This window comes from Sorex fumeus, unplaced genomic scaffold (genome assembly GCF_029834395.1).
Source record: "Sorex fumeus unplaced genomic scaffold, SorFum_2.1 ptg000072l, whole genome shotgun sequence".
NCBI classification, from domain to species: domain Eukaryota; kingdom Metazoa; phylum Chordata; class Mammalia; order Eulipotyphla; family Soricidae; genus Sorex; species Sorex fumeus.
The window spans coordinates 38530675-38554162 of NW_026606129.1; the positions used below are offsets into that span (position 1 = coordinate 38530675).

The 23488-nt window shown below is 37.3% G+C and overlaps 1 protein-coding gene across 13 annotated transcripts in view; it reads left to right on the forward strand.

Moving 5' to 3' along the window:
* The window catches only part of ARPP21 (cAMP regulated phosphoprotein 21), a 160629-nt gene that overhangs the window by 24672 nt on the left and 112469 nt on the right, over positions 1-23488 (forward strand). For 7 of the 13 annotated variants that reach the window (XM_056129896.1, XM_056129903.1, XM_056129904.1 and 4 more), the window contains exons 1-5: positions 19008-19095; positions 19181-19354; positions 21063-21229; positions 22314-22355; positions 23095-23172. In XM_056129896.1, the coding sequence (XP_055985871.1) occupies positions 21101-21229; positions 22314-22355; positions 23095-23172 (249 nt within the window). In that variant the 5' untranslated portion in view covers positions 19008-19095; positions 19181-19354; positions 21063-21100. The other 6 variants (XM_056129898.1, XM_056129897.1, XM_056129901.1 and 3 more) reach the window with 3 other exon arrangements.

The window sequence follows — 23488 nt, forward strand, 5'->3', positions numbered from 1 at the left end:
AAGCAAATAAAAAAAACTGTTATCCATTATGGTTTTCATGATAGAAAATTTCAAAACATGCACAAAGGAGAGAGAATTGAGTAACACACCCCTAAGTGAACGTCATAGAATATCCCTGTTCTGTCCTCCTTGTACCAGGGGCATTTTCAATCATTTCAAGTACAGCCTCCCAGGTTGATCTGAAAGAGACTCCAGCAGGATTGTCCTCAGACAAGGGTGAGATTTCATAATGTTTGAAGTCATGAATATCTCTTAAGTGCTGACGTGAGTGCAACTGAAGCAATTGGATCTGTCGTTCTTAGAACAGACTTGTTCACCCGGGGATCCACACACAATTCCACAGTTCTGGCGTTGCAGCTTAGATTTGAAACTAGAATGTGTGTTGAGGTCTGGGGCTGTCTCAGTGTTTTGTGTCACCCAGGAAAGCTATAATAGCTTCACAGGTCAAGAAAGATGTGTTTCCATGTGTTACTTAATTTTTATTACTAGGTTGTGTTGGGGGCCGGAGCGATAGCACAGCAGGTAGGGCGTTTGCCTTGCATGCAGCAACCTGGGTTCGATTCCTCTGCCCAGCAAGCTACTGAGGGTATCTCCCCCGCACGGCAAAGCCGGCAAGCTCCTTGTGGCGTGTTTGATATGCCAAAAACAGTAACAAGGAGTCTCACAATGGAGACGCTACTGGTGCCCACTTGAGCAAATCAATGAACAATGGGAGGACAGTGCTACAGTGCTACAGGTTGTGTTGAGGAACCCTTTGGAAATTGATGAGAATAGGAGTGACATCTAGTTCCATGTTGAAAAACACAGATAAAAATTTCTGTTTAAGAAAGGGAATGAGGGTAGTTTCTGAGACTATTAGCAATGTTTGGGATATGATTGGGACGTGGTGACTTGAACATCCAAACAATTTTTTCTCTTATTGTTGTTGTGGTTCTGTCGTTTAAAATCATTGATATTTTGATTCTCCTGCAAGGCTGAGTCCCCAGGTGGACCCAATGAAGTGTTCAGCAGGATGTCCCAAGCCTGGTAAGCCATGCCTCTCTCTGCTGGGCTCTGTTCTAAGTAGAACAGCATGCGTCGGAGTGAATCAGCAGCTCACTTTTCTCCTCTGAATCAAGCAGGAATTTGTTGGTTATTTGGCCCCTGAGCAGGTGGCTGTGGGGGTTGTGGCGGTTGTGTTTCCTCTTTGAGGTGGGGGCTCAGCTGTTTCCTTGGTCACGGGCCCCTAGTAAGTGCTTGGAAGAGGCAGGAAGCCAAGAATACAGCTGAGACTTGAGCTGCAGCCAACTCAACAGCAGCTGCTACTCTGTTCTCTGGGCTGGAACTAACTCCAGGCTGCAATGTGGCCTGAGCTGGCATTTGGGGAGGGGCTGGGGGAGTGCTATTTGCACATTCTGAGTGACTTAACCCACCTGCTATTTGTGTGTGTGTGTGCGTGTGTGTGTGTGTGTGTGTGTGTTTGTGGTCTAAGTGACACTTCTCTGACATTCAAATTACATGAATTTTTTTAGATCAGTGGAAAATAAAAAATACTTTTACTCTTCAAGGGTAAATTGAATTTTCAGATCTTATTGAAAAAAATTTAAGATAATGCTGAAATTAACTCACCGATAGTGTATGTATTCAAGCTTGGTTTGCTTTATATTATGTGTCTCTACATAAGCATAAAAGCAGCTTAGAAAGGATATTGGGTCCTCAGCAAGAAACACTGAATGCTGGCTATGTAGCCTTTACAAAGAGAATAATTTGATTTTGGATATTACCATTGCCCTTGACCTAGCTTTATGTTTATCTGTTTGCTTAATATGCCAACTAAAGACAATAAATCTCAGATCAGATTCCAAAAGATTGCTTTTTTTCTTTTGTTTGTTTTGCCTTTCAGAATAAAAGTAAGTGGAACATTTTGGCATCTCTAAAGATGCTCAAAAACAATGTACAGAATGAAAATGTGCAACTAGATAACATATCTACATAGATGTAGATATAACAATTCTATATAAAAAAAGTTGACAAGGTCTTTAACATATATGTTATTTTATAAAATGTAAATATATTTACTTGGAGTAAAATATATCAAATACTGAAGAGAGTTATTTTCCATATTTTAGAAGAACATGCAGTTTTGTGGTTGAACACTAAACCATTACCCTTCTAAAAGTAATATGGTTGATGAAGAGTCACTTGATCTCTGGAAAATTCTTTAAACAATTAATACAACTTCCCCCTCAAATCTGTGTCCTCCTGTGGTGTGGGACTGTACTCTGGCTCTCATTGTATCTCTGTATCTGCCAAATAACCTATTAGGAGCATGTGCAGAAAATGAAAATGTATTTAATTTATCCCATTGATTATTGTTTTGAAAGGAAAATTGATGATGTGTCACTGCAGTTTTAAAAATACCTAAATAAAAAATCTGGAAAAATAGTAGAATGGGTAGGGTACTTGCCTTGCATGTGACTGACCCAGGTTCAATCCTCAGCATCCCATATTGTGTCAGAACCCTTCCAACAGGAGTGGTCCCTGAGTGCAGAGCCAAGAGTAAGCCTTGGGTATGCCAGGTGTGGCCCCCAAACAAAAAATAAAATAAAATGAAAATATCTGCTTCATCTCTCATAGTATTCCTTTCCTTTCATCCTCCAACCCTATCCCTAGAGAAAGAAAAATTGTTGCAGATATATATATATATACATATATATATATATATATATATATAGAGAGAGAGAGAGAGAGAGAGAGAGACAGAGACGGACAGAGAGAGACAGAGAGATTTCGTGCTCAGGGCTTACTCCTGGCTCTATGTTCAGGGATCACTCTCCTGGATGGGCTCAGGAGACCATGTGAGGTCTTGGGGATTGAACCCAGATAAGGTGCATGCCAGTCAAGTGTTCTGCCCACTGTACTATCACTCTGGCCCTAATAGTATTTAATAAAAAATCCCCAATTAATTATTGGCCTCACCCAAGCATTTTTCCTTGAATAAAAACTTATGAAACAGAAGGTCATCACCTTTCATTTAATGACGTATAGAAACTCTTCACAGTTCTTAATTATCCTTGAAACTTCAATTTTTATAGATAGAGTTAGCTTAAAAAGCAACATTCAAGCCATTGGCTCCATCTATTAATGTTAAATTCTTAAGAATTTTAACCCAGTCTGGTTAGCAATTATTTCTGATTTTAATTATAATATGCATTTGAGCTATTTTGACTTTGATACTTTTTGCATGTGTGAAATATATTTTATGATCATCTAACAGTGCATCTAGTATTCAGATATCTTGGCAGTATTAAAATAATTTTCAAAATGGTGTTTGGATATTTGGTTTCTGTGTAGGTTGTTTTTCTTTAGTTTAATCTATGACATTTATTGGAAACATGCCTTTTCAAAAACTTAATTCCTTTTATTACACATTTGATTAGAAGGATTTATTCTTTACTTTGGGTTTTATTAACAATTCTTTGTGTTGCATTTGCTTTCCTGTTTATCTGATTAAATGGATAATTACATTGCAAGCACAAAGATGTTGCACAGTTCAATTAACACCCTAGATAGGCAATTTGAATTCATTCATTGTTTTTTGGTCTTCTCTCCATCTTTATGTTTATTCTTTTGGTTTATAAACATAAGGGAGATTTATTTAAGAATGTTTAGCTAGCTTAGAGTGAGCAGACTCTCATTTATCCATCCCTTGTAATGACACCTCTTGAATCTGTGCTGGCCTCAGTTGGACTTGTCTTTATTATTATTGCCAAATGTGTGGTGATTATTACCTTGATATTTTCAAAGTATGGTGGTTGGGGATTGGAGAGATATCACAGGAATTAAGGCACCTGCTTTGAACATGGTCCAACCCAGCTTGATCCCAGACGGCGCATGGCTTCCATTGCGCTGCCAAGAATGACCTCTGTGCACAGAGCAAGGAGTAGCCCATAAACAACACTGGATATGCTCCTTCCCGCCCCAGTCTCTTCCCCACCACACACACACACACACACACACACACTCACACATACACAAAGTATTGTGGTTAAAGTTGTAGTCTTGAGACCAGTCTGAGCTTTGGTCAGTTATTTCCTAAAATGAAATCTATTTTTTAAAATTTGAGGATGGTTTAGGTTATATCTGGCAGTGCTCAATGCTTACTCTTTAGAGGAGTCTATCTTACTGCTCTCCGGGAACCATATTTGGTGTAGGTAATCTAAAGGGGGGTGGTCCTATACAAGACAAGTGCCTTACCCTCTCTGTACTGCTTATCTGGTCTAAGAGTGAAATCTTAGTGAGAATAGCCAGTGTCTCTGAATCCTTGTTTCTTCTTCTCTTTTGGGTTAATATTTTTTGCCTGTTTTATACATATCTGCTTTATGACTTGGAGACTTCATCTTGTAACATCTTTAATGTATATACTATTTATTTATTTATTTTTGGATTTTGGACCACTCCTGGTGTGTTCAGAGTTTAATTCTAATTATGCACTCAAAGAGCACTCCTGGCAGTGCTTGGGGGACCATATGTGGTGTCAGCAATAGAGCCCTGGTCACTGCCTTATCCACTATTGTCCCAGTTTCAAATTCTTTAAATAAGCATTTCTTCAAATCATTAACAAACATTAATTCAATAATGTTTCATTACAAAAATAAATAAAAAAAGGCAAGATGCTGGTTTTGCCTCTGTTTTGTATGGGGACTGCACACCTGGTCAAGGATCACTCCAGTTGGGACTCAAGGGACTCTCTCTGGTGCTGGGAATCATAACCATGTCAGCCACATGCATGGCAAGCACCTAATTATCCCTTCTGTTGTTTCTAAAAATGGTACATGAGAGAAAAAAGTAAGGGGCAGATTATTCTTAAGGATAAGACTGTCATTTTGGAGAGACACTGGGTCAAAAAAAGATAATATTAATTTAAGGAAAAGTCAAACTCATCTGAAATGGGAAGTTTTAATACACAAAACAATTTATCATAAAAACTTAAATGATATTGGCATAGCTGTATTCCAAAGTAAAACTCTTTGGCAAGTGGTGATGAACAGGTGTCTTGACAGTGTAAGTATCCATGAACACATACTGGTTTTCAAAAGGGAAACCTTCCATGGTGACTGGAGCATGCCTGCCAATGTGAATATCACCTGAAATATTTACTTTCCAAAATAGGAAGTCAAGTAAGAACTTAAACCACCCACTCAGAAGATCAGTAAGATCTCACAAAAAGTTCTTGCTACTTTTCAGTGTTAGGAATCTCTGAACTTTTCCTTAATCCATTAGGAGTGTGTGTGTGTGTGTGTGGGGGGGGGGTTACAATCCTTAATACCGATGTATTCATTTTTGCAGGGGCATATCACTTCTCTAATAAAAGAAGACAGATGAGATAAGAAGAGAAATAAGGGAACCAGAAAAAAAAGTTGGGGATTGAAGTTGTATATAGTATTTCTAATAAGTATCATCTTGCATTTTCACATAGGTCCCAGATGTGTATGAGTTTGTTTTGTGCACATGCACACAGGGATGTGTATATATTGGAAGTTTAGTCTGGGTTTCATTTTTCTATTTTTATTTTTGTGTGTTGGAATTGATCCCAGGGCTTGCACCTGCAAGGGAAGTGCTCTATGAATGAGCCCTATTCCCAACTAGAAAACTAATTTTAAGGTGATTGGAGACTACACCTTATGATAAATAAGGATTATACTTGCTGCCCAGAAAACTTTTATTTAATTTTCTAATTAAGTTTTAATAGGGGTCACCTCCAGTACTGCTCTGCCTAGGCCCAGTTTTGCAGTGCAGGGGAACCATCAGACCAAATTCTGCAGTGCTTGAGGGGCCATGTAGTGCTGAGGATCAGAATTGAGGCCCTGCACTTGCTAGGTATGTGCTCTGCCACTTGAGCTAGCCCCATCCCTGATATAATACATAGCTCAAGAAAAATTTTTCTTTACATTTCAAAGTTGTGTGCTGGTCTATTGTTCAAGAACAATCTTTCATTGACTTTGAAAATTCCCTATGAATCCTGCCCAATGTATTACTAGAGTGTTTTAAGACTAAAAAAAACCCAAGATAAATGGACACCTAATTTTCATAGGCAAATTTTAGAAAAAAAATACGTGAAAATGCTGCTTCATAATGCCTTTGAAGAAGTAAGTTACTGAGGGGAGGAAGAAAGAAGATGTAGACTGGAGTAACAGGGAAAGAGCGGGGCCCTCAGACTCTCTGATGGTGTAAAGTAAAGTAAGTAAAGGCCCTCCCGTTGATCATCGATTTGCTCGAGCGGGCCCAGTAACGTCTCCATTGGAGACTTTGTTGTTACTGTGTCTGGCATATCAAATACTCTTGGTAGCTTGCCGGGCTCTCCGAGAGGGGCGGAGGAATCGAACTCGGGTCGGCCATGTTGGCTGCGTGCAAGGCAAACGCCCTACCTGCTGTGCTATCGCTCCAGCTCTGGTGGTGTAGAGATGGGGTATATGTATATATCTGATCCACAGAACATCCCTGAAGGCAGGAGAGCTACACTACAATTACCAAACTTGAAAATGTGCCTGTCAAAGAGGCAGGCTGGGACCTGGAACGGACCTGGGGACACTGGTGGAGGGAAGTAGACACTAGTGATGAGATGGGTATTGGAAAACTCTATGCCCAGAAATTCAAGTATGAATAAGTTTGCAAATCACAGTGGCTCAATATAAAGTTAAAATACACACATAATTAATAATGAAAGTAATGATTTTTAAAAAACTAACTATTTACTAAGTTTGGGCTCATGAATTACGGCCTGCATGCAGTAGGACCCTAGTTCAGCCATGAGCAAAACAGGTGGGGTGGAGAGATAGTTCAGCCTCAGGAATGCACACTTTGCTTGACTGAGCCAGAGTTCCAAGTATGGCAACTCATGACACTCAGAAGACTGCAGATATAGCCCTGGAAGCCCCAGTACTATAGGGCTGAGCAGTTCTGCTTGCTTGGGCATCACTTTGGACCATCCAGCCCGAATCACTGAGTCTTTCTGGCGCTGGTTCCTGGGTCTCCAGAGCTTTTCTTGGAAGCAGCCTCCTTGTAAAATGAAATGAAATGAAATGAAATGCCCCTAACTAATTTTTAATAATGTTGCAAAGGCACAAAGCCAGAGGCTCAGGAACCTCATCAGGTTGTATCTTGAGAAAGCCAGGTGATAAGCTGGTTTGGGTTTACAACCATATTTTTTCTATAAAATGTTTTTGGTGCCCCAAAGCAAAATGAAATTTCAACATGGCTTACTTAGACCAGATAGAGAGAGCAGACATGAAGTATTTAGATTTTCAGCCTCTCTTTTTTATTTTTTTTTTAGTCACCTTCTGTTTGACATCTTGGTGAGCTCAGTCCCTCACCAGTTAGTTCTTTGCCTGTGTTACTCAGTCCCCCATGAAACTTCCGTGCATTGAAAGACTGTAAACTGACTTGGAACCATAATTAAGAGACATGCCCATGTTCTCTAGGTCAGGCCACAGTTTCCAGCATGGAGCTGCATTCTCAGCACAGAATTTATCAGGTTATAAAGAGAGCTTTGAACCACAGAGGCTTTAAATACCAGGGGATGTCAACATATATTATAAGATGTGTATATATTCTCTGCCCCCTCCACCTACATATTTCTATGCTTTAATATGCAAAAATTAAATTGGAATACCAATAAAGGTAGTCATAGTAATGGTCTTATAATTAATAGGTACATCACCGTCCTCCTGTTCATCGATTTGTTCCAGCGGGCCCAGTAACGTCTCCATTGGAGACTTTGTTGTTACTGTGTTTGGCATATCGAATACATCACGGGTAACTTTCTTGTTGACATGTACATAAATTTTAAGAGCTTACAAGATTCCATACATTCTTATTTTTTATTGGATAGTCTTTATTTTCAGTGAAAATGTATAATTGCTTGAATTGTAGAGCCAAGTTTTCTGTACATTATATACATAGTATTTAGTCACAAAGCTTCCTATTTATTTATATGCAGTGTATAGTATTCTTAATTCCATAATATACTTTTCTATACTAATTTTTAAAGGTTTTGTGTCTGACAGATGAATGATTTTTCCTTCCTTCCTTCCTTCCTTCCTTCCTTCCTTCCTTCCTTCCTTCCTTCCTTCCTCATTTAAATTGCTTTGTTGAAAGCTCATGTTGTAAGGGAACATTCCAACAGAATATTGGCTGCTCATCAGAAAAAAATAATTTTCTGTCAAATGAATTTATTTATTCTGCCTTTCAAACACATCTTATAGGAAGTCTAAGGATCGTATATACTACTTACTCATTTATCCTATTATTTCATCTTACATTCTTGCCTTATAAATACATTGATTTCAGCTCGATGGCTTTTTGCAGGAGTGTCTATGTATAACTTTGTGTCTGCAGGGGTATATATGTATAACTTCCTGTAGACAATATTAGATAGCACAGACAGGTGAATGAAAAATAATAGAACAGAAAAGGTTCTCACACTCAAGAAGGGAAAGAGCAGGTTCATCTGGTGGAGAGATATGATTTCCCCTTTTGGGTCTGAACACTGTGCCCTAAAGAGAGTGCTTCTTGATTCTAATAGGTGAGGGACTCATAGGTGAGGACCCTGTTAGAGAAAACACTGGATAGAGAACTTGGTGACATAACTGAACAGAGGAGAGGAACCAATTCTTTACCTCTCATTCATTTTATTTTATTGACACTGAAATATGAGCAAGACCTTGACATCTGACAAGTTTAATGTAAGAAAACACACATTATATAAATTTTTTTTAATTTAATTTATTATTTATTTATTATTTTACAATTTTTATTTACAATCAGCCAACAGCCTGAATCAACCCACACTTATATGTGCATTCAAGTGCTCAGCATTCTCCTTTTATCTTTAATGAAAAAATCCTTTGATAATGTCCATTTTCTATTCCTTTATCTACAATTCCCCTTAGGTTTATATTCAAAATTAACCTTTGAGAATAGGAGATGATGAGAAAACCTTAAATCTAAGGTGATGAATGAAATCTTTTATTGTACTATGTGTGTGATCTGCTTACACATATATTACACAGATTAATTATCTGCAATTTTTTTCTCCCAATACATTTATCTGTTCTAGAATTTTCAAGTTTGGTTGCTCCTTCAAACAATCATCATTTCTTTCTTTAGTATCTATCCATACTATGTGTGCCACATAGTAGGTAATGGTAAATCAACTTTGAGTTTCCCTCTGGAGGAATACACCTTCTATCATGGAGCTCACATGGTCCAAACCTACTTAAAGTACAGACAGCTAGAACTGCATCTGGATTTTTCCCTGAAATACCTTCGAGAGGTTGTTGGGTATTTTGCCTTAAATTTTGCCACACTGAAAACTAGATCAATGGGGAAGCAGATAATTCAGCTCTTAAGAAGAAAAACAGAAATGCCATACCTTTTTTACAGCCATAAAAAACTAAAAATTAGGTAGTTTGGAATTGCTTTTAATTCACTGGATCAACAAGTATAATATGTATTGGACAGTGCTCTCAAAACTGCTGTTAATAAAGAAGTAGACTAAAGTGATCTAAAGTAGACTAAAGTGATCAAATTCCAAGAATGCTGTGAATACAGAAGTAGACTAACAGTGGAGTGAGAATGATTTTTACTCCTTGGCTCAAACTCTGAGCCTTTTAAAAAGTATGTCAGGTTTATTGCTAAGAAGGGGCTCAATTTATTGAAAAAGGCTGGAACTAGTAAAGACAAAGGACAGGTGTGCAGTTTGCCGTTTTCTGTGCTGTGTGTTAGCAGTGAACCATGCAGTGTGCTTGATAGGAGGATAAAATGTGATGCTCTGTGAAAGGCAGTCCAAAATTACCAAGGTCATGATAAACTTGCAAAGCAAACTCTTACTGATGTGACTATTGAATCATACTCAGTCTGTGAGAAGAATCTGTGGTCTACATGTGAACACACAGTTGTAGCTCTGAGCTCTCCTACATAACTAGAAACTTCCTTTGTTCCCTTGTCATGAAAAGTCCACATGCTCTGTTTGGCATGGCAGCAAGAATCCGTCTCTCTTTCTCCCTTCCCCCCTCTCTCCCTCCCTCCTTCTCTCTCTCCCTCCTTCCTTCTCTCTCTCCCTCCCTCCTTCTCTCTCTCCCTCCCTCCTTTTCTCTCTCCCTCCCTCCTTTTCTCTCTCTCCCTCCCTCTCTCTTTCCCTTCCTACCTCCCCCCCTTTCTCTCTCTCCTCCCTATTTCTCCTGTTTTGTGTCTTCCCTTTGGGGCATGGAAGATGGCTCATAAAGTTATAAATCCTTTAGATGCACACTTGGACTTTTTATTCTGAGAAAACTCCTTGCTATTCCGTTGCTCTCTAGAAAATCTTTTTAATCTTCTGCTGTTGGGGGTGGGGAGGCAGCTGCGGTCACGGGTGGGTCGTTTAAACTTCTGTTGATTCCTTTTGATTAGGTTTGATAATGATGTTTGCTAATAATAATTCTGAAGAGGCAACATGAAGGTATAAAATATTCATGTGCTACCGTACCAAATACTGAGCATTGACATAGGGGAAAATAAAGACTTCCTAGCAATGGAGAGCACTTATTTCCCTCATTTACATATTACAAAAACATGACTGTTGCAGCCATTTCAAAAGTCCTACAATGCAACAATTTATATTTTTTAATAATTTTATCTAGATGTTTTATTCCCCCTTTCCTTTCTGCAAGAGAGATTTTAATAACTCAAATGCTTATCTCTCATACTGGCACCTATAACTGCGTCACACTTGTTAAGTTTCATTGTTTTTGAAATGACAGATGCTTCTTTTACTTCTTGTGAGAATAAAGGAGAAAGGAATTCATGTCAGATCTGTTGAATAAAATTAATATTTCTCCTCTTTTATTTGAAGTGCCTTTCCTTTTAGTGATGAGCTTTTATAATTTTGACTCCTCAAGTCAGTGTTGATTACATGTACTCTGTGCTAAATCCTTGCTCTAAGACATGGTATTGCCAGTGAATAACTGAATTGCCAATAACAGAAAAATAAATTATGAATTATTTTCTTAAAGTTTAGAGCAAAATACTTTTTATATATTATATTGAGTTAACAAAAACTCATTTGAGAATACATAATTTCTAGTATCTGTGTAGAGAACTGAAGTAAAAATGTTGTTTCTGTTCAACATTCCTCCATCCATGAAATTGTTTTACTTCTTGTAAAAAAAAAGTACAATTACATAGAGATAAAGAATTTAGGATAGTCCATTACTCAGTGAGATTCCTGGAATAGAATTATTTAGGAATATTTTTGTTTTACCATAGTTATATGGTATAATTATCAACATGGTCCAAGTGGTATTATTTGAAATTTCTGGAAAAAAATTGTTTTAGTTACACTTGAAATGTTGAGGAAATTCTACAAGTCTGGGATCCTGGGTTTTGTTTGAGGATTAAAGAGACATTTGCTTCTGAATGGTACATGTGTGCTGATACCAGTAGAAATTCTAATTAATTTTCACATTAAAAAAATATAGTGCCTTCCTAAAAACTCTAAGCACACTTTATGGAAATCAGACAAGCATGTCATTTCCTGTATGGCTTCTAAAATGATGGATGCAATGAATAAAAGAATGAAATTGGGCAGACCATGAGCAGATAATTTTAGGTCATCTGATAATTATGACTTTATAATTATGGATTTTCAGAATTTCCAAAGAAAAATATTGAACATGGTGCACAGAAACCCAAATGTGTCCATCTGATTTTAGAAATAAAGTGGGAAAGAAATATTCATATCATCCTGTATTTGTTTCAGTTTGGGAGCCATACCTGGCTATGTTCAGAACTTAGTCTTGGCTCTCTGTTCAGTGATCATTCATACAATCAAACTCAAATAATCTTCAGTGTGTCCTCATAGTCGTCTTGGATTAGTTTCTAATATGGCAGCAGAGCCATTGGCTTTTCCTATGTAACAATTATTTTGATCACTTAATACTCTTAGTCTGCAATAAAATATGCATAAAATCGATCTACTGATGTGAGAAAACTACTGGGTAACTGTGTTGTAACTCCCAGGTATCTTGTCAATAACATGGGAGCCATACCTGGCTATGTTCAGACCTTAGTCTTGGCTCTCTGTTCAGTGATCATATCCTTCAGGGAACGATATATGATTCCAGGTACCAAACCCTGGTTGGCCATGTACAAAGCAAGCACCTCACCCAGATTGCTATCTCTCCAATTCAGAGTATATGTTTTTTACATAGTATTTGTGGCTCATGTATGATGAAGGAAGATAACAGCATAGTTGAAAGCAATGTGTGAGTACCTCTATAATATTCTGGGAATAAATGCTTTAGATTGGGTGACTTTAATCTCAGTTTCTAAGAGAATTGGAGCAGTACAGTAGGTAGGGTTCTTTCCTTTCACAAGGCTGACCAGGGTTTGATTTCTGCCATCTCATATGGCCTCCCAAGCACCATCAGGGATAATTCCTGAGTGCTACCTGTGTCCAAAATCAATCTGTCAATCAAGTTAATCAAACAAAAAAGAACTCTTAATCCACATTAAAGGGACATTGTTTTGTTATGATTTTAGGTCTTGTCCAAATTATCTGATTAAGTGTCGACTAGATTCACTTGCTTCAAGTTTCTTAAGAATTTTCTCTGCGAATCTGTGCATTTGGTAAGGAGTACACCCAGCAGTGCTCATGGACTATTCCTCCTAACTCTGAGCTCAGGAGTGACCCCTAGTTGTACTCAGGGATCCATAATCATTGCCAGGGATAAAAACAGGGTCACTGTACACAAGGCAAGTGCTTTGCCCTCTGCACTATCTCTCTGGCCTATTAAAAAATAAAAATAATATATAAGTACTTATATATATTATTGTAGCTATGGTAACATATTTGCAATAATAATATTTATGGTATTGATATATAGTTACCATACCTCATCACTTGCACTTTTTTTTTCAGTTCCTACCTGATTTGGGTTGGGTGACCAAGTGTTCTCTATGGATAAAATAATCACAGAATCTTTATATGGTGTAGTAGAAGTATAAGCTAGTGTTTGGCTTTCATGAGTTATGAAACTTGAAGCTATTTAAACATCCTGGGAGGAGGTGCAGTGGTCATACAATCAAACTCAAATAATCTTCAGTGTGTCCTCATAGTCGTCTTGGATTAGTTTCTAATATGGCAGCAGAGCCATTGGCTTTTCCTATGTAACAATTATTTTGATCACTTAATACTCTTAGTCTGCAATAAAATATGCATAAAATCGATCTACTGATGTGAGAAAACTACTGGGTAACTGTGTTGTAACTCCCAGGTATCTTGTCAATAACATTGACGGGTTGATTTACCAAGGCTTTGCCCATTATAAGCTTTGAACCTCTCCCTTTCAAATAAAAGACAGGTTTGTCTTTTTCAGTTAGAAACAATGTCTATTGTTTTGAGTGAGGGCACTGTTCACATACATGTTCTGGTAGCGATGCAATGAGCGTTCTCTGAACAGTGTATCTTAACTTCTTGCAAATGCACACATGACATGGAAAGTTCACAAAACTTATCTATCCCAAGACAAGATTACTAAGATGAGGAGGAAGATTATCCCACTTATTGATATAACTGATTTTGCTAGTTAAGTACAAACCTAGGCAAGTTATATCACCCAACTTTTTACATGTACGTGCTATCACATCAGAGAAATTTTATAAAGAATAATAATTCCTCCTCTCCTACTAATATTTTGTGGCCCTTATATATTGATAAACATATTTGTTTTTTATTTATATCATAATCATAAAAATTAATATTCACCTCTATTGTGATAAAATATTCATAATATAGAATTACTCATCTTAACCATCTATAAGTGTAAAATTTAGAGGTATTAAGTATATTTCTTGTGTTGTGTAACTACAGCCACTTTCATACTCACAACATTCTTACAATTCCCCACCCCCCACAAAAAACAACACCCTGGCACTGGAATGACTCTGTTCTTACTTATTTATAGTTTCTGGTAACTTTCATCTATTTTCTATTTCTATGACTTTACTTTCTGAGTACCTCATACAAGAGATATTATGTTTTTATTCTGTGGTGATACTCCGAGTTTCCTCCAGGCTCTGTTTTCAGGGATCAATTATTACAGTGCTTGGGGAATTGTATTCCAGGGTAGTATTCAAGGCAAGTGCCTTAAACTCTCTCTCAGGTTCCCATATAATTTTGTTTATTCATGCATCCTGTAGATGAACTCTTAGATTGTATTTACTTATGGACCATTTTGAAGAATGCTGTTTTGAACATTGGTGTATAAATATCAATTTAGTAATTTTTCCATGCTGGAAATCAAACCTAGGTCTCCTGCACACAAGGCAGATTCTCTACTTACGCATCACCTTTGCAGTCCTGTTTCTGCTTTCAGTTCTTTTGAATGTATAACAGTGAAGGGAGTTCTTCATATGCTTTAAAGGACATATTCTCTCTTCAACTCTCTCTCTCTCTTTCTCTCTCTCCCTCTTTCTTAAGTGAAATTAAGTCCACTATCTCTTAATATGTTTCAGCATTTGCAACAGATATTGTCCTCCTGACTCATCTCTGTGTTTAAAATTTTGAACAATGAGTTAGAATTCTTTGGGGCAATGATGTAAATATAGAATACTATATGAATACCTGATATGTTTTGTCTTATTTCTTTCATAAATTATTTCATTCTGTGAGGATAGCCAACTATTTGTTCAGTGTTTTAAGACACCTTTCCCAAGTTTATGTCCTCTTACCTTTGAAATATGCTGAAGAACATTTAGGAATTAATAAAAGCAGGAGTCATTTTATTTTAGGGATCATGAATAATCAGAAAATAATGAAGAGGAAATTATGTAATCCATCTCTAAAATGTCTCATGTGCACCCTTTGAAATACTTAAATTTTATCTTATAATTTTGACAGTATCTTAGTTGACCTATCATGTCATTTATTATGTAGCTATCATCACATATAGTACGAGGTTCCATCAAGATTTGTCATATAAAAATGTAGAATTTAAAACTTGACTTTCTTCTTAATGTGTTTTATTGAACTCGGACCTCCTTAGTTTCAAATTTATGATTATTGTGAGATTTTTCTTAAGTTCAGACTTTTACCACAAACATGAGTTTCTGGTTAATATTTAACTAGGTTGTTTCTGTGTCTAATCTACTGTAATAAAAAGTAAACTGATGGTCTATATATGAAATATTATATGTTTATAAACTACAAAGTTTAAGACTTTAAGTAAGATTGTTTATGTAAAATAATTCTGTCACCTAAAGTACTGGTATGTAAAGTAATTTTTTTCTTAAATATCCTTCTTGGTTTTTACTCCTGTTTTTCAGTAATTTGACATTAATCTGGCAGTTCAAAAATATTGCAGAATTAATGAATTTCAGGCTAGTCACAAAGAGTTGAATTAAAGAGTGGAGCTTCGTGCTTGATTTTTTTATATACCTATTATAGAAGAAAAAATGTGGGGGGACTAAATGTGTGACAATTTTTAATTGATTTTTTTAACATTACAGAAAAACTCACTAAAAATATTAGTCTGCATACTCCTCTTTCTTTAAAATTAAAAAACAGTTTTAATGAGGTTAGAGAGCTAGTACAACAGATAAGGCACTTTGTTTGCCCATGGGTAACCCAGGTTCAATCTCCAGCATCCCTGAGCACTGCCAGGAATAATTTCTGTGTGTAGAGCCAGGAATAACTCCTGAACAATACTGGGTGTGTCCCCAAAACAAAAAAATCATTTTTATAGTTTAGTCAGCATGTTTACAATGGTATTAGTGTTTTTAGTTCTAATGTACAAAATTATTGATGTGCACTTCTTACCATGGTTGCACTCATTTCTGACAGAATTATATTTCAATTGCTTTTTAAAAACTGTTTAGCATAATCCTAAGTATTCAATAAATTTTCAATTCTAATTGGGGATCAAGAGGTAGTTTATATATATATACGTATATATATATATATGATAATAGGATCTGTCTTTGATTTATGACATGTACAGTAATTAAACATCTTATGCAGCAAATTGACAAAAATCACCAATATTACCAGAATTTTAACAATACATAGAAAACTGAAGGACATTTCAAAAAAGGAGCAGTACATAAAAAAGTAGAATTTTTTAGTTGTTCAACTAAGTGAACCTTGATTATGTTGTCAGAGTCTTAAAACACCCGTACTGATTTGGGACAAGATTAAATCTCTGTGTTAAATTTTAGTAAAAGAATTGTGGATAATAACAGTGTAGTGAACTTCTTCACTTCTTAATAGAATTCAGTTTTAATTCGCCGTTTTGTATATCCCTGGAAAACTAAAATTTAACTAAATTCTGATATTTTCCCCATATGGCACCCCCCCCCCATGTTTAATGTGCATTTTATGCACAGAAATAAGGTAAAGGTAAAGGTAAAGGCCCTCCCGTTGATCGTCGATTTGCTTGAGCGGGCCCAGTAACGTCTCCATTGGAGACTTTGTTGTTACTGTGTTTGGCATATCGAATACTCTCGGTAGCTTGCTGGAGCCATAGCACAGCAGTAGGGCGTTCGCCTTACAAGCGGCCAACGTGGCCGACCCGAGTTCGATTCCTCCACCCCTCTCGGAGAGCCCGGCAAGCTACTGAGAGTATTCGATATGCCAAACACAGTAACAACAAAGTCTCCAATGGAGACGTTACTGGGCCCGCTCGAGCAAATCGACGATCAACGGGAGGGCCTTTACCTTATGCACAGAAATGCAAAACATATTTATATTGTTTATATATTGTTGAGAACAGATAGAATATTTTTTGTTTGTCATATCTCATCCCTCTTTCATTCTGACAATCAGGTAATCACTATTATTCTCAATACTAAATAAGCTAAAAGCAAATTAACAAGCATATATATAGGGTGGAATGGTGATTATTTTACTTATTTTCCTCATTATAAATATCTGTAGCATTTTTTTATTAATCTTCTATTCCTAGTTTTACAAACAATTGACTGTCTTTGTTATACCACTCTCTAAATTATGGCTAGAATATTATTTTCACTTAGAAAAAAATAGTAGTTTTAATTTTGTGTCTGTACTCTTCACTACTTCCAACAATTTAGCTAGGATATCTATTAACCAAATGTTAAATAAGAGATATTTGTGGAAAAAAGTTCTTTTTGAAAGTGGGGAAATTATCAAACAGATTAAGATTAAAAGGCAGTGAAAGAGTGAGTTACAGAAAGCTGGAGTAGAATGAATTTTTGGCACGGCTTTCTTAGCAAAGAGAACAATTTTAATCAGTTACAAAAATATTTGTGATCCATATGTTCCTCTCTGCTCATTCCCATATGCCCATATTCTCTTTTATCTTAGTAGATTATGACTTTATGATTCAAGTATGCAAGAATAATACCTCGCTGACTTTAGAGCTCAGTGCTATTTCAAAATGAGTTCTGGTAATTACGCACACACATATTTTCAGGCTGTTCCTGCTTTGACTTGGTTATGTGACTATCAGTTTGTTCTTGCTGTTTCTTCATGGCAAGAATTTTATCTTGCATCCACCTACTGAGACTGGGATAAAGCAACTACAGCTCAAACTGGAGAACTACATTGCCATTAACCTGCTGGATTAAATGCAACTATTAAAACACTATGGTCAGAAAAAGGTTTGGTGATTGTTGATAAATTTACTTTCTTTAGGAAAAGAAAATCTGCATCCCAAAAGCACTTTGTAATTCCCTCTGTCTCTGGTGTTCATGTTGGGATATGCCAGATAATGGGGACGTGACCTAAAAAGGTGATAATTTTAAGATATGTTGACTTTACTCAGTATTGTGTGTTAGTGAATATCAGTTTGTTCTCCCCGAGGTAGCCACAAGGAAATTAATAAAAATTTAAAAGCTAAAATTTTGATTGATTATGGATCCACTGTGTTCCAGTTGTATGTTTGCTTTTCTTTCTATAGTCATAGAATTAGTAACAATACAAGAAACATTTTAAGGCCAAGTGTTTATTTTAATAAAACATGAATACAGACTCGAAATTATTGACTCTATGGGATTGCAGTTTCAACAGTCGTTTTCTTCTTGCACAACAAATGGTGCTGTAACCCAATATGTTGTTAATATAGCTGCAGTAAAATCCGGTGAGGAACCAGCTGTGCCCCTTTCAATGTGGGAGGGGGTGCAGCGGGGGGAGGCAAAGAAGGCTACTAAAGTTCAGACAAACTCCGATGCAGTTCGTGCTTTCAAAGATTGATAAATGTTAGAAGAGGTACATGTGATGTTGAATTTAGCAGGTGCACACCCAAGTAGAGCTGCAGAAAAAGGAGGAAGATAGAGCTTGGTTTTGGCAAATGTTATTAGGAATCTGTCTCTGTGTTTGCATTCAAGCTGTCTTTTGCCATTGCTCCTGTAGGAGTTGTGAGAAAAGAAAGTGCACATTATAGCATGCATTGTTTTCACCAGGCTCAAAGTTTGCAAATCTGTTGAATCCCTCTGACAGCATTTCTTTGCTGTCAAACAGAATGCCCAGCTGGTGGTGGCAATTCTAATGGGAAAGGAGGGGGGTAAAGATAGACTGTATTCATCATGCAACTAGAATATTAGGAATTCTTTCCAAACTATAAACAGAGAGGCAAGCAATGCCATTATGAAAGTTTTCTTTTCTCATTTTTTTCTTTTTGTAAACTTTTCCGCATAATGCCTCATAAAATCAAACATTTGAATACATTTCATTTGGTGACTTTCATAAAAAAAGGAGTCACAAAGACAGCATTAAAGAATATTAATCTATTATTAAAACAAAGACTTTGGTTAAAAAAGGAGGCAAGACTTTTGCTCATAGGTGCTCTTGATTCTTACTGAGGCAAACACACAAGCTTGTTTTTTTTTTTAATATAAAGTGCGAAATTTCACTAAAAAAGGTTAAAATTGAAGTGAGTAATCTTCGGTGCATAATGCAATTGTTAATTTTAGCTCCTTGCGTGGGTGCCGCTCTGACTTGAACAGCCGGCTGTAGCCTTCATTAGAGAAGAAGCAGGCAGCTTAAGACAGGTGCAGCCGGATCAAGCTGTGAACGTGATTTGCTGGAAGCTGGTCATTAGTGTTAGAAACCCCATCTTATTTATTTGGTCCTTCTCCCTACCATGATTATTGCAATTATTATTATTGACTTTTCATCTTTTTTCAGGTTGATGATGTGTCAAACTGTGTAGGGGAACCGTATGGAGATGGGTGTTCCGAACTGTTAATGGGGACATGGGACTCCAGTTGTCGCTGATCACCTGTGTGGATTTTCCTGGTGTAGAAGGACAGAAGCCGCTAGTAAGTCACCAAGACCTACAGCAGGAATTCTGCGCCAAAGGTAAGGCTTGCTTGTCTGGTGGTATTTTTTAAGTTATCATGTAAATATGGCATTTTATATAGAATAGTTCATTAAGTTTAACTGATGCAGAGACTCGACGACCTAAAAGTTTGGAGAACCAGAATCAGTTTGTTCATTGTGCTTTCAATCTGGTTGCGATCTGTTTTGATTAACACACTCAGAAGAAGGGGTAACAGAAGTCCTCTTTTTACTCCCTACTCAGTACACTGAGAAACAAGCTGTTTGCCATTGGAGGAAAAAAAGAACTTGTTGTTTTTTAACTACATTAGTGTTGCTGAAATCTGGAAATCAGTCAGAATACATTGGATGAAATGCCCTAAAACCTCTCTGAACTTTAAAAGCCCTGCTCATTTGTCACTCACAGACTCAAATCACTCTTCTCTGAAAACTTACCTTTTACATTCCCACAATCCTTTGCCAAATGAGTCTGTTTTGTTTTTAAAAGGTATCATTAGATACCAGCTGTTCCTGTCACGGTAGTTCTTAGCAAAATTTCCACAGATATTACTGTGTTTTAGATTTATCTCATGCTTCCTATATTCAGTTGCAAAGAAAGTTACTTGAATTAGTGAAAGGTAATTAAACACGCCCAGCAAGACATATGAACACACTGATTTGCCCAACACTAATTACCATTGTAATGACTGAGAACAGAACAGTCATTCTGTGGAAGAACTGACTTTCTAAGTTATCAGACCTTCTCTTCCCATTTCTTGCTCCTTCCTTCTGCTTTTCTTCCTTTTTTCCTTCCTTTCCTTACATTAAAAAGAAAAGAAGCAAATGCTAACTTATTCATAAACCTCATTTGACAGCCACTCAGAAGAGAATGTTGGGGCTTTTCGAGAGGAAGGGAGAAAAAATAATAACAGGCTTTAACTTTGAAAAGTCATTTCCACTGTCTTGATGCTAGTCTGTTGTGAGCCTGTAGTGGCGGAGTTCAGTGGCGACATCTTCATTAGAGTCGCCCGCCTAGGGCTTGTGTGGGATCTGAGCTGCTCAGGCAGGTGACAGGAGCTTGGGAGAGGGCTTATGCTTTTAATAATGTAGCTGTCAGTTTGAAGCCTGAAAATTTGGCCCCGAAAGGTTTATTGTCAAATTTAGATCTTGTGTTTATACTGAATTATTACCTCTTCAATTGATTTTTGCCCCTTGTAGGGTGTACTGTATTTGTTATACCTAGGAAAGGGTGGCTATGGTTGAAATTTACAACTAATTTTTGAGACAGCATAGAGATTCTACAGAACACCAAGTCCACCTCTTGACCTAGAAGTTGAGTATCATCTATTCGAGAGATAGAGCAATGCTATCTCTTTCTTCTACTTGGGCATGGGCCAGGAGACTCAGATACACTGAATTTCTGTGTCTTCACCTAAGATTTGTTGATCCATTTGGATGGCAAAGTACATTAACAGGTGTGCGTGTGTGTGTGTGTGTGTGTGTGTGTGTGTGTGTGTGTGTGTGTGTAAGTGGAGGTTTCTACAAAATCTTCCTATTTTGATTTGCCCTGAGAAAACCTTCTGGCTTGCACTTGTTTAACACTCCTTTTCTGTAAAATTGTATAACATTGGCAAAGATGCCTGAGTTGCTCTTCTGAATTTGAATACAATGGAGAAAAGAATTGGCTCCAGAACTGGAGTAAATATTTCACTCTCTACTGACATTATTTCCTCATGTCTGAACCTTACAGGGAATCAAACCTTGCTGTTTTAATTTGTGTCTGGGAGAATGTCTGATCAAGGAGACCTGAATCAGACCATAGTGGAGGAAAGTGGGACTGAACAGGAAACGGCCACTCCTGAGAACGGCATTGTTAAATCAGAAAGTCTGGATGATGAGGAGAAGCTGGAACTACAGGTAAGCCTGAAAAACATGTTTCTCACAACATGTAGTACATTTTCTTTCTTTCAGTTTTAGAATACTTTAAAGCTTTGTTTCCTTAAAAATAATTTTTGTCTAGTTACATGAATAAGAAATCCATAAAATTAACGTCTTCTTTCAAATTGTTAGTCACTGCCCCACCCCTTCTCCACCGAAGCATATTATAAAATGCCCTTTGGGGTGAAAAATGTCCACAGAATGCATGAGGTGACTTTAGTTACATGTAGCATTTCCACACTCATGTCCAAATCTCCTCCATGTGTGTGTGTTTGGGGGGCTTAGGGTGGGATACAAGGCAGTGTTCACCTTGCTGAGTTTGAAACATGGGCATGCTACTTCATGGAAAGACTAAGACCCAGCACATGAGAAACAAAGAACTTAAGAGCAAGGACATCAGAACTCTGCTGACCTTCATGAACAGGCTAAATTCCACTTTTTATTAACAAACAAGCATCAGAATTCCTCACATTAGGGGGATATATCTGCGTGTGTGTGTGTGTGTGTGTGTGTGTGTGAGAGAGAGAGAGAGAGAGAGAGAGAGAGAGAGAGAGTGTCAGAGAGACAGACAGAGTTGGAGACAGATAGAGAGACTTGAAAGAACTATGTGGAAGTGTGAGAGAAGATGGGACGAAAAAAGTGATATGATTAAATCTCAGTGATTTATGAGAGAAAGAAATTTGGTAGAGGGAAAACAAACTGTTCTTGCAAATAGCCTATATTGATTTTCTTTGAACGAAATGATAAAAGTGTTAACTCCTTTGATGTCACAGCAAGAAAAAGTGAGAACCACATAATGGCCCACAGTCCTCAAGGTCAGCTTTTCTCCCCTCCAAAGCCGCTGTGAGAAGAGAAAGAAAAAAGTTAAAAGGTCGAAAGTTTAGTGTAGAAAGGAGGAGTTGTTTCTTCTAAGTGGTCTTAAATTATCTAGTGGTTGTTACTTATGATTTCTATAGTGACCTCTCTCTCTCTTCCTCTCTTTCTCTCTCTCTCAATCTCTTTCTCTCTCTCATTTTTGGTTTTCTATTTGTTTGTTTTGTTTTGTTTTGTTTCTAACATACAGAGGCAACTGGCAGCTCAGAACCAAGAAAGAAGAAAATCCAAGGTAGGATTCTGGAGATGCTCTATGGACCAGATAGTTTAACTGTTAATGGCCGAGTTAAAGAATTTTGACAATAATCCAGATGGTTTTATGGAGATTCTGCAATGTATCTGGACTATCCTTGTGCTGTCTGCTTTTAATGGACTGCATTTGTGCTTTTTGGTCTTTTTTGTATGCTTTTCACTGAGGGAGCACTGACGGTTTGCAAAGTAGCAATGGTATATGTTTGATTCGGGTTCCCCTCTTGCAGATTTGCCAATGCATTACTAAACAGGCACTTGCTTAGTTTTCATTTTAAAATAAAACTGAGGGGAGGGAATATTATAGTCTTGCTTACTAGTTTCTACACTGAAATAAAGAGGTCTTAGTAGGGAGGTATCATTGTTCCTCTTTAAAGCATCTTCTCAGTCACATCCCTTTCAAACTTGGTTTTCTTAGACAACAGCATTGCTATCTTTTTCTGCTCCTATCTCCATGTCATGGTAGCAATCCCTTGTGTATTTCCTGTGTGATGGGCAGTTTGAATATGCTCCTTTCCAACTCACTGTCTCCGGAACCCGCATCCCATCACTGCTGGGGTGTAGGGCTCTGAGTTGAGACAGACAGTTCTGGAACTGCCAACTGAAACTCAGTTTCCAACATCTGACTTGGGACCAAAGGTGGTGATGATTTGACTATCAGAGAATGTTTTCTGTTTGTTTTCTTTATTTTCCTTTTCTTCCTTTTTCTTTGCCCTTTCCAGTCAGGAGCAGGGAAAGGAAAACTGACTCGAAGTCTTGCTGTCTGTGAAGAATCCTCTACCAGACCCGGAGGTGATCAGGTATACCCCCTGTCTTTATCCTTAATTGCATGCAGGGGATCCGCCTTTGTGTGCATGAGTATTAAATTGGTGTTATGCAATTATTGGCGGGGAGGGAAAGAACTCAATAAAGAATCATTTTCTGGTTTCACCCCCTTTTAATGGAACACTCTAAACTAGTTTGATGGTTTGTCACAGAGTATCACATTTGTTTTTTTCCAGACCCTCTGAAAACTGCAAATGGAAAGGAATTCAAAAGAATTTAGATTAAAACTTAAAAAGTTAGCACGGTAGTGCTGAATTTCCTCAAAGGCTCTCTCTTGATAAGACTGAACCA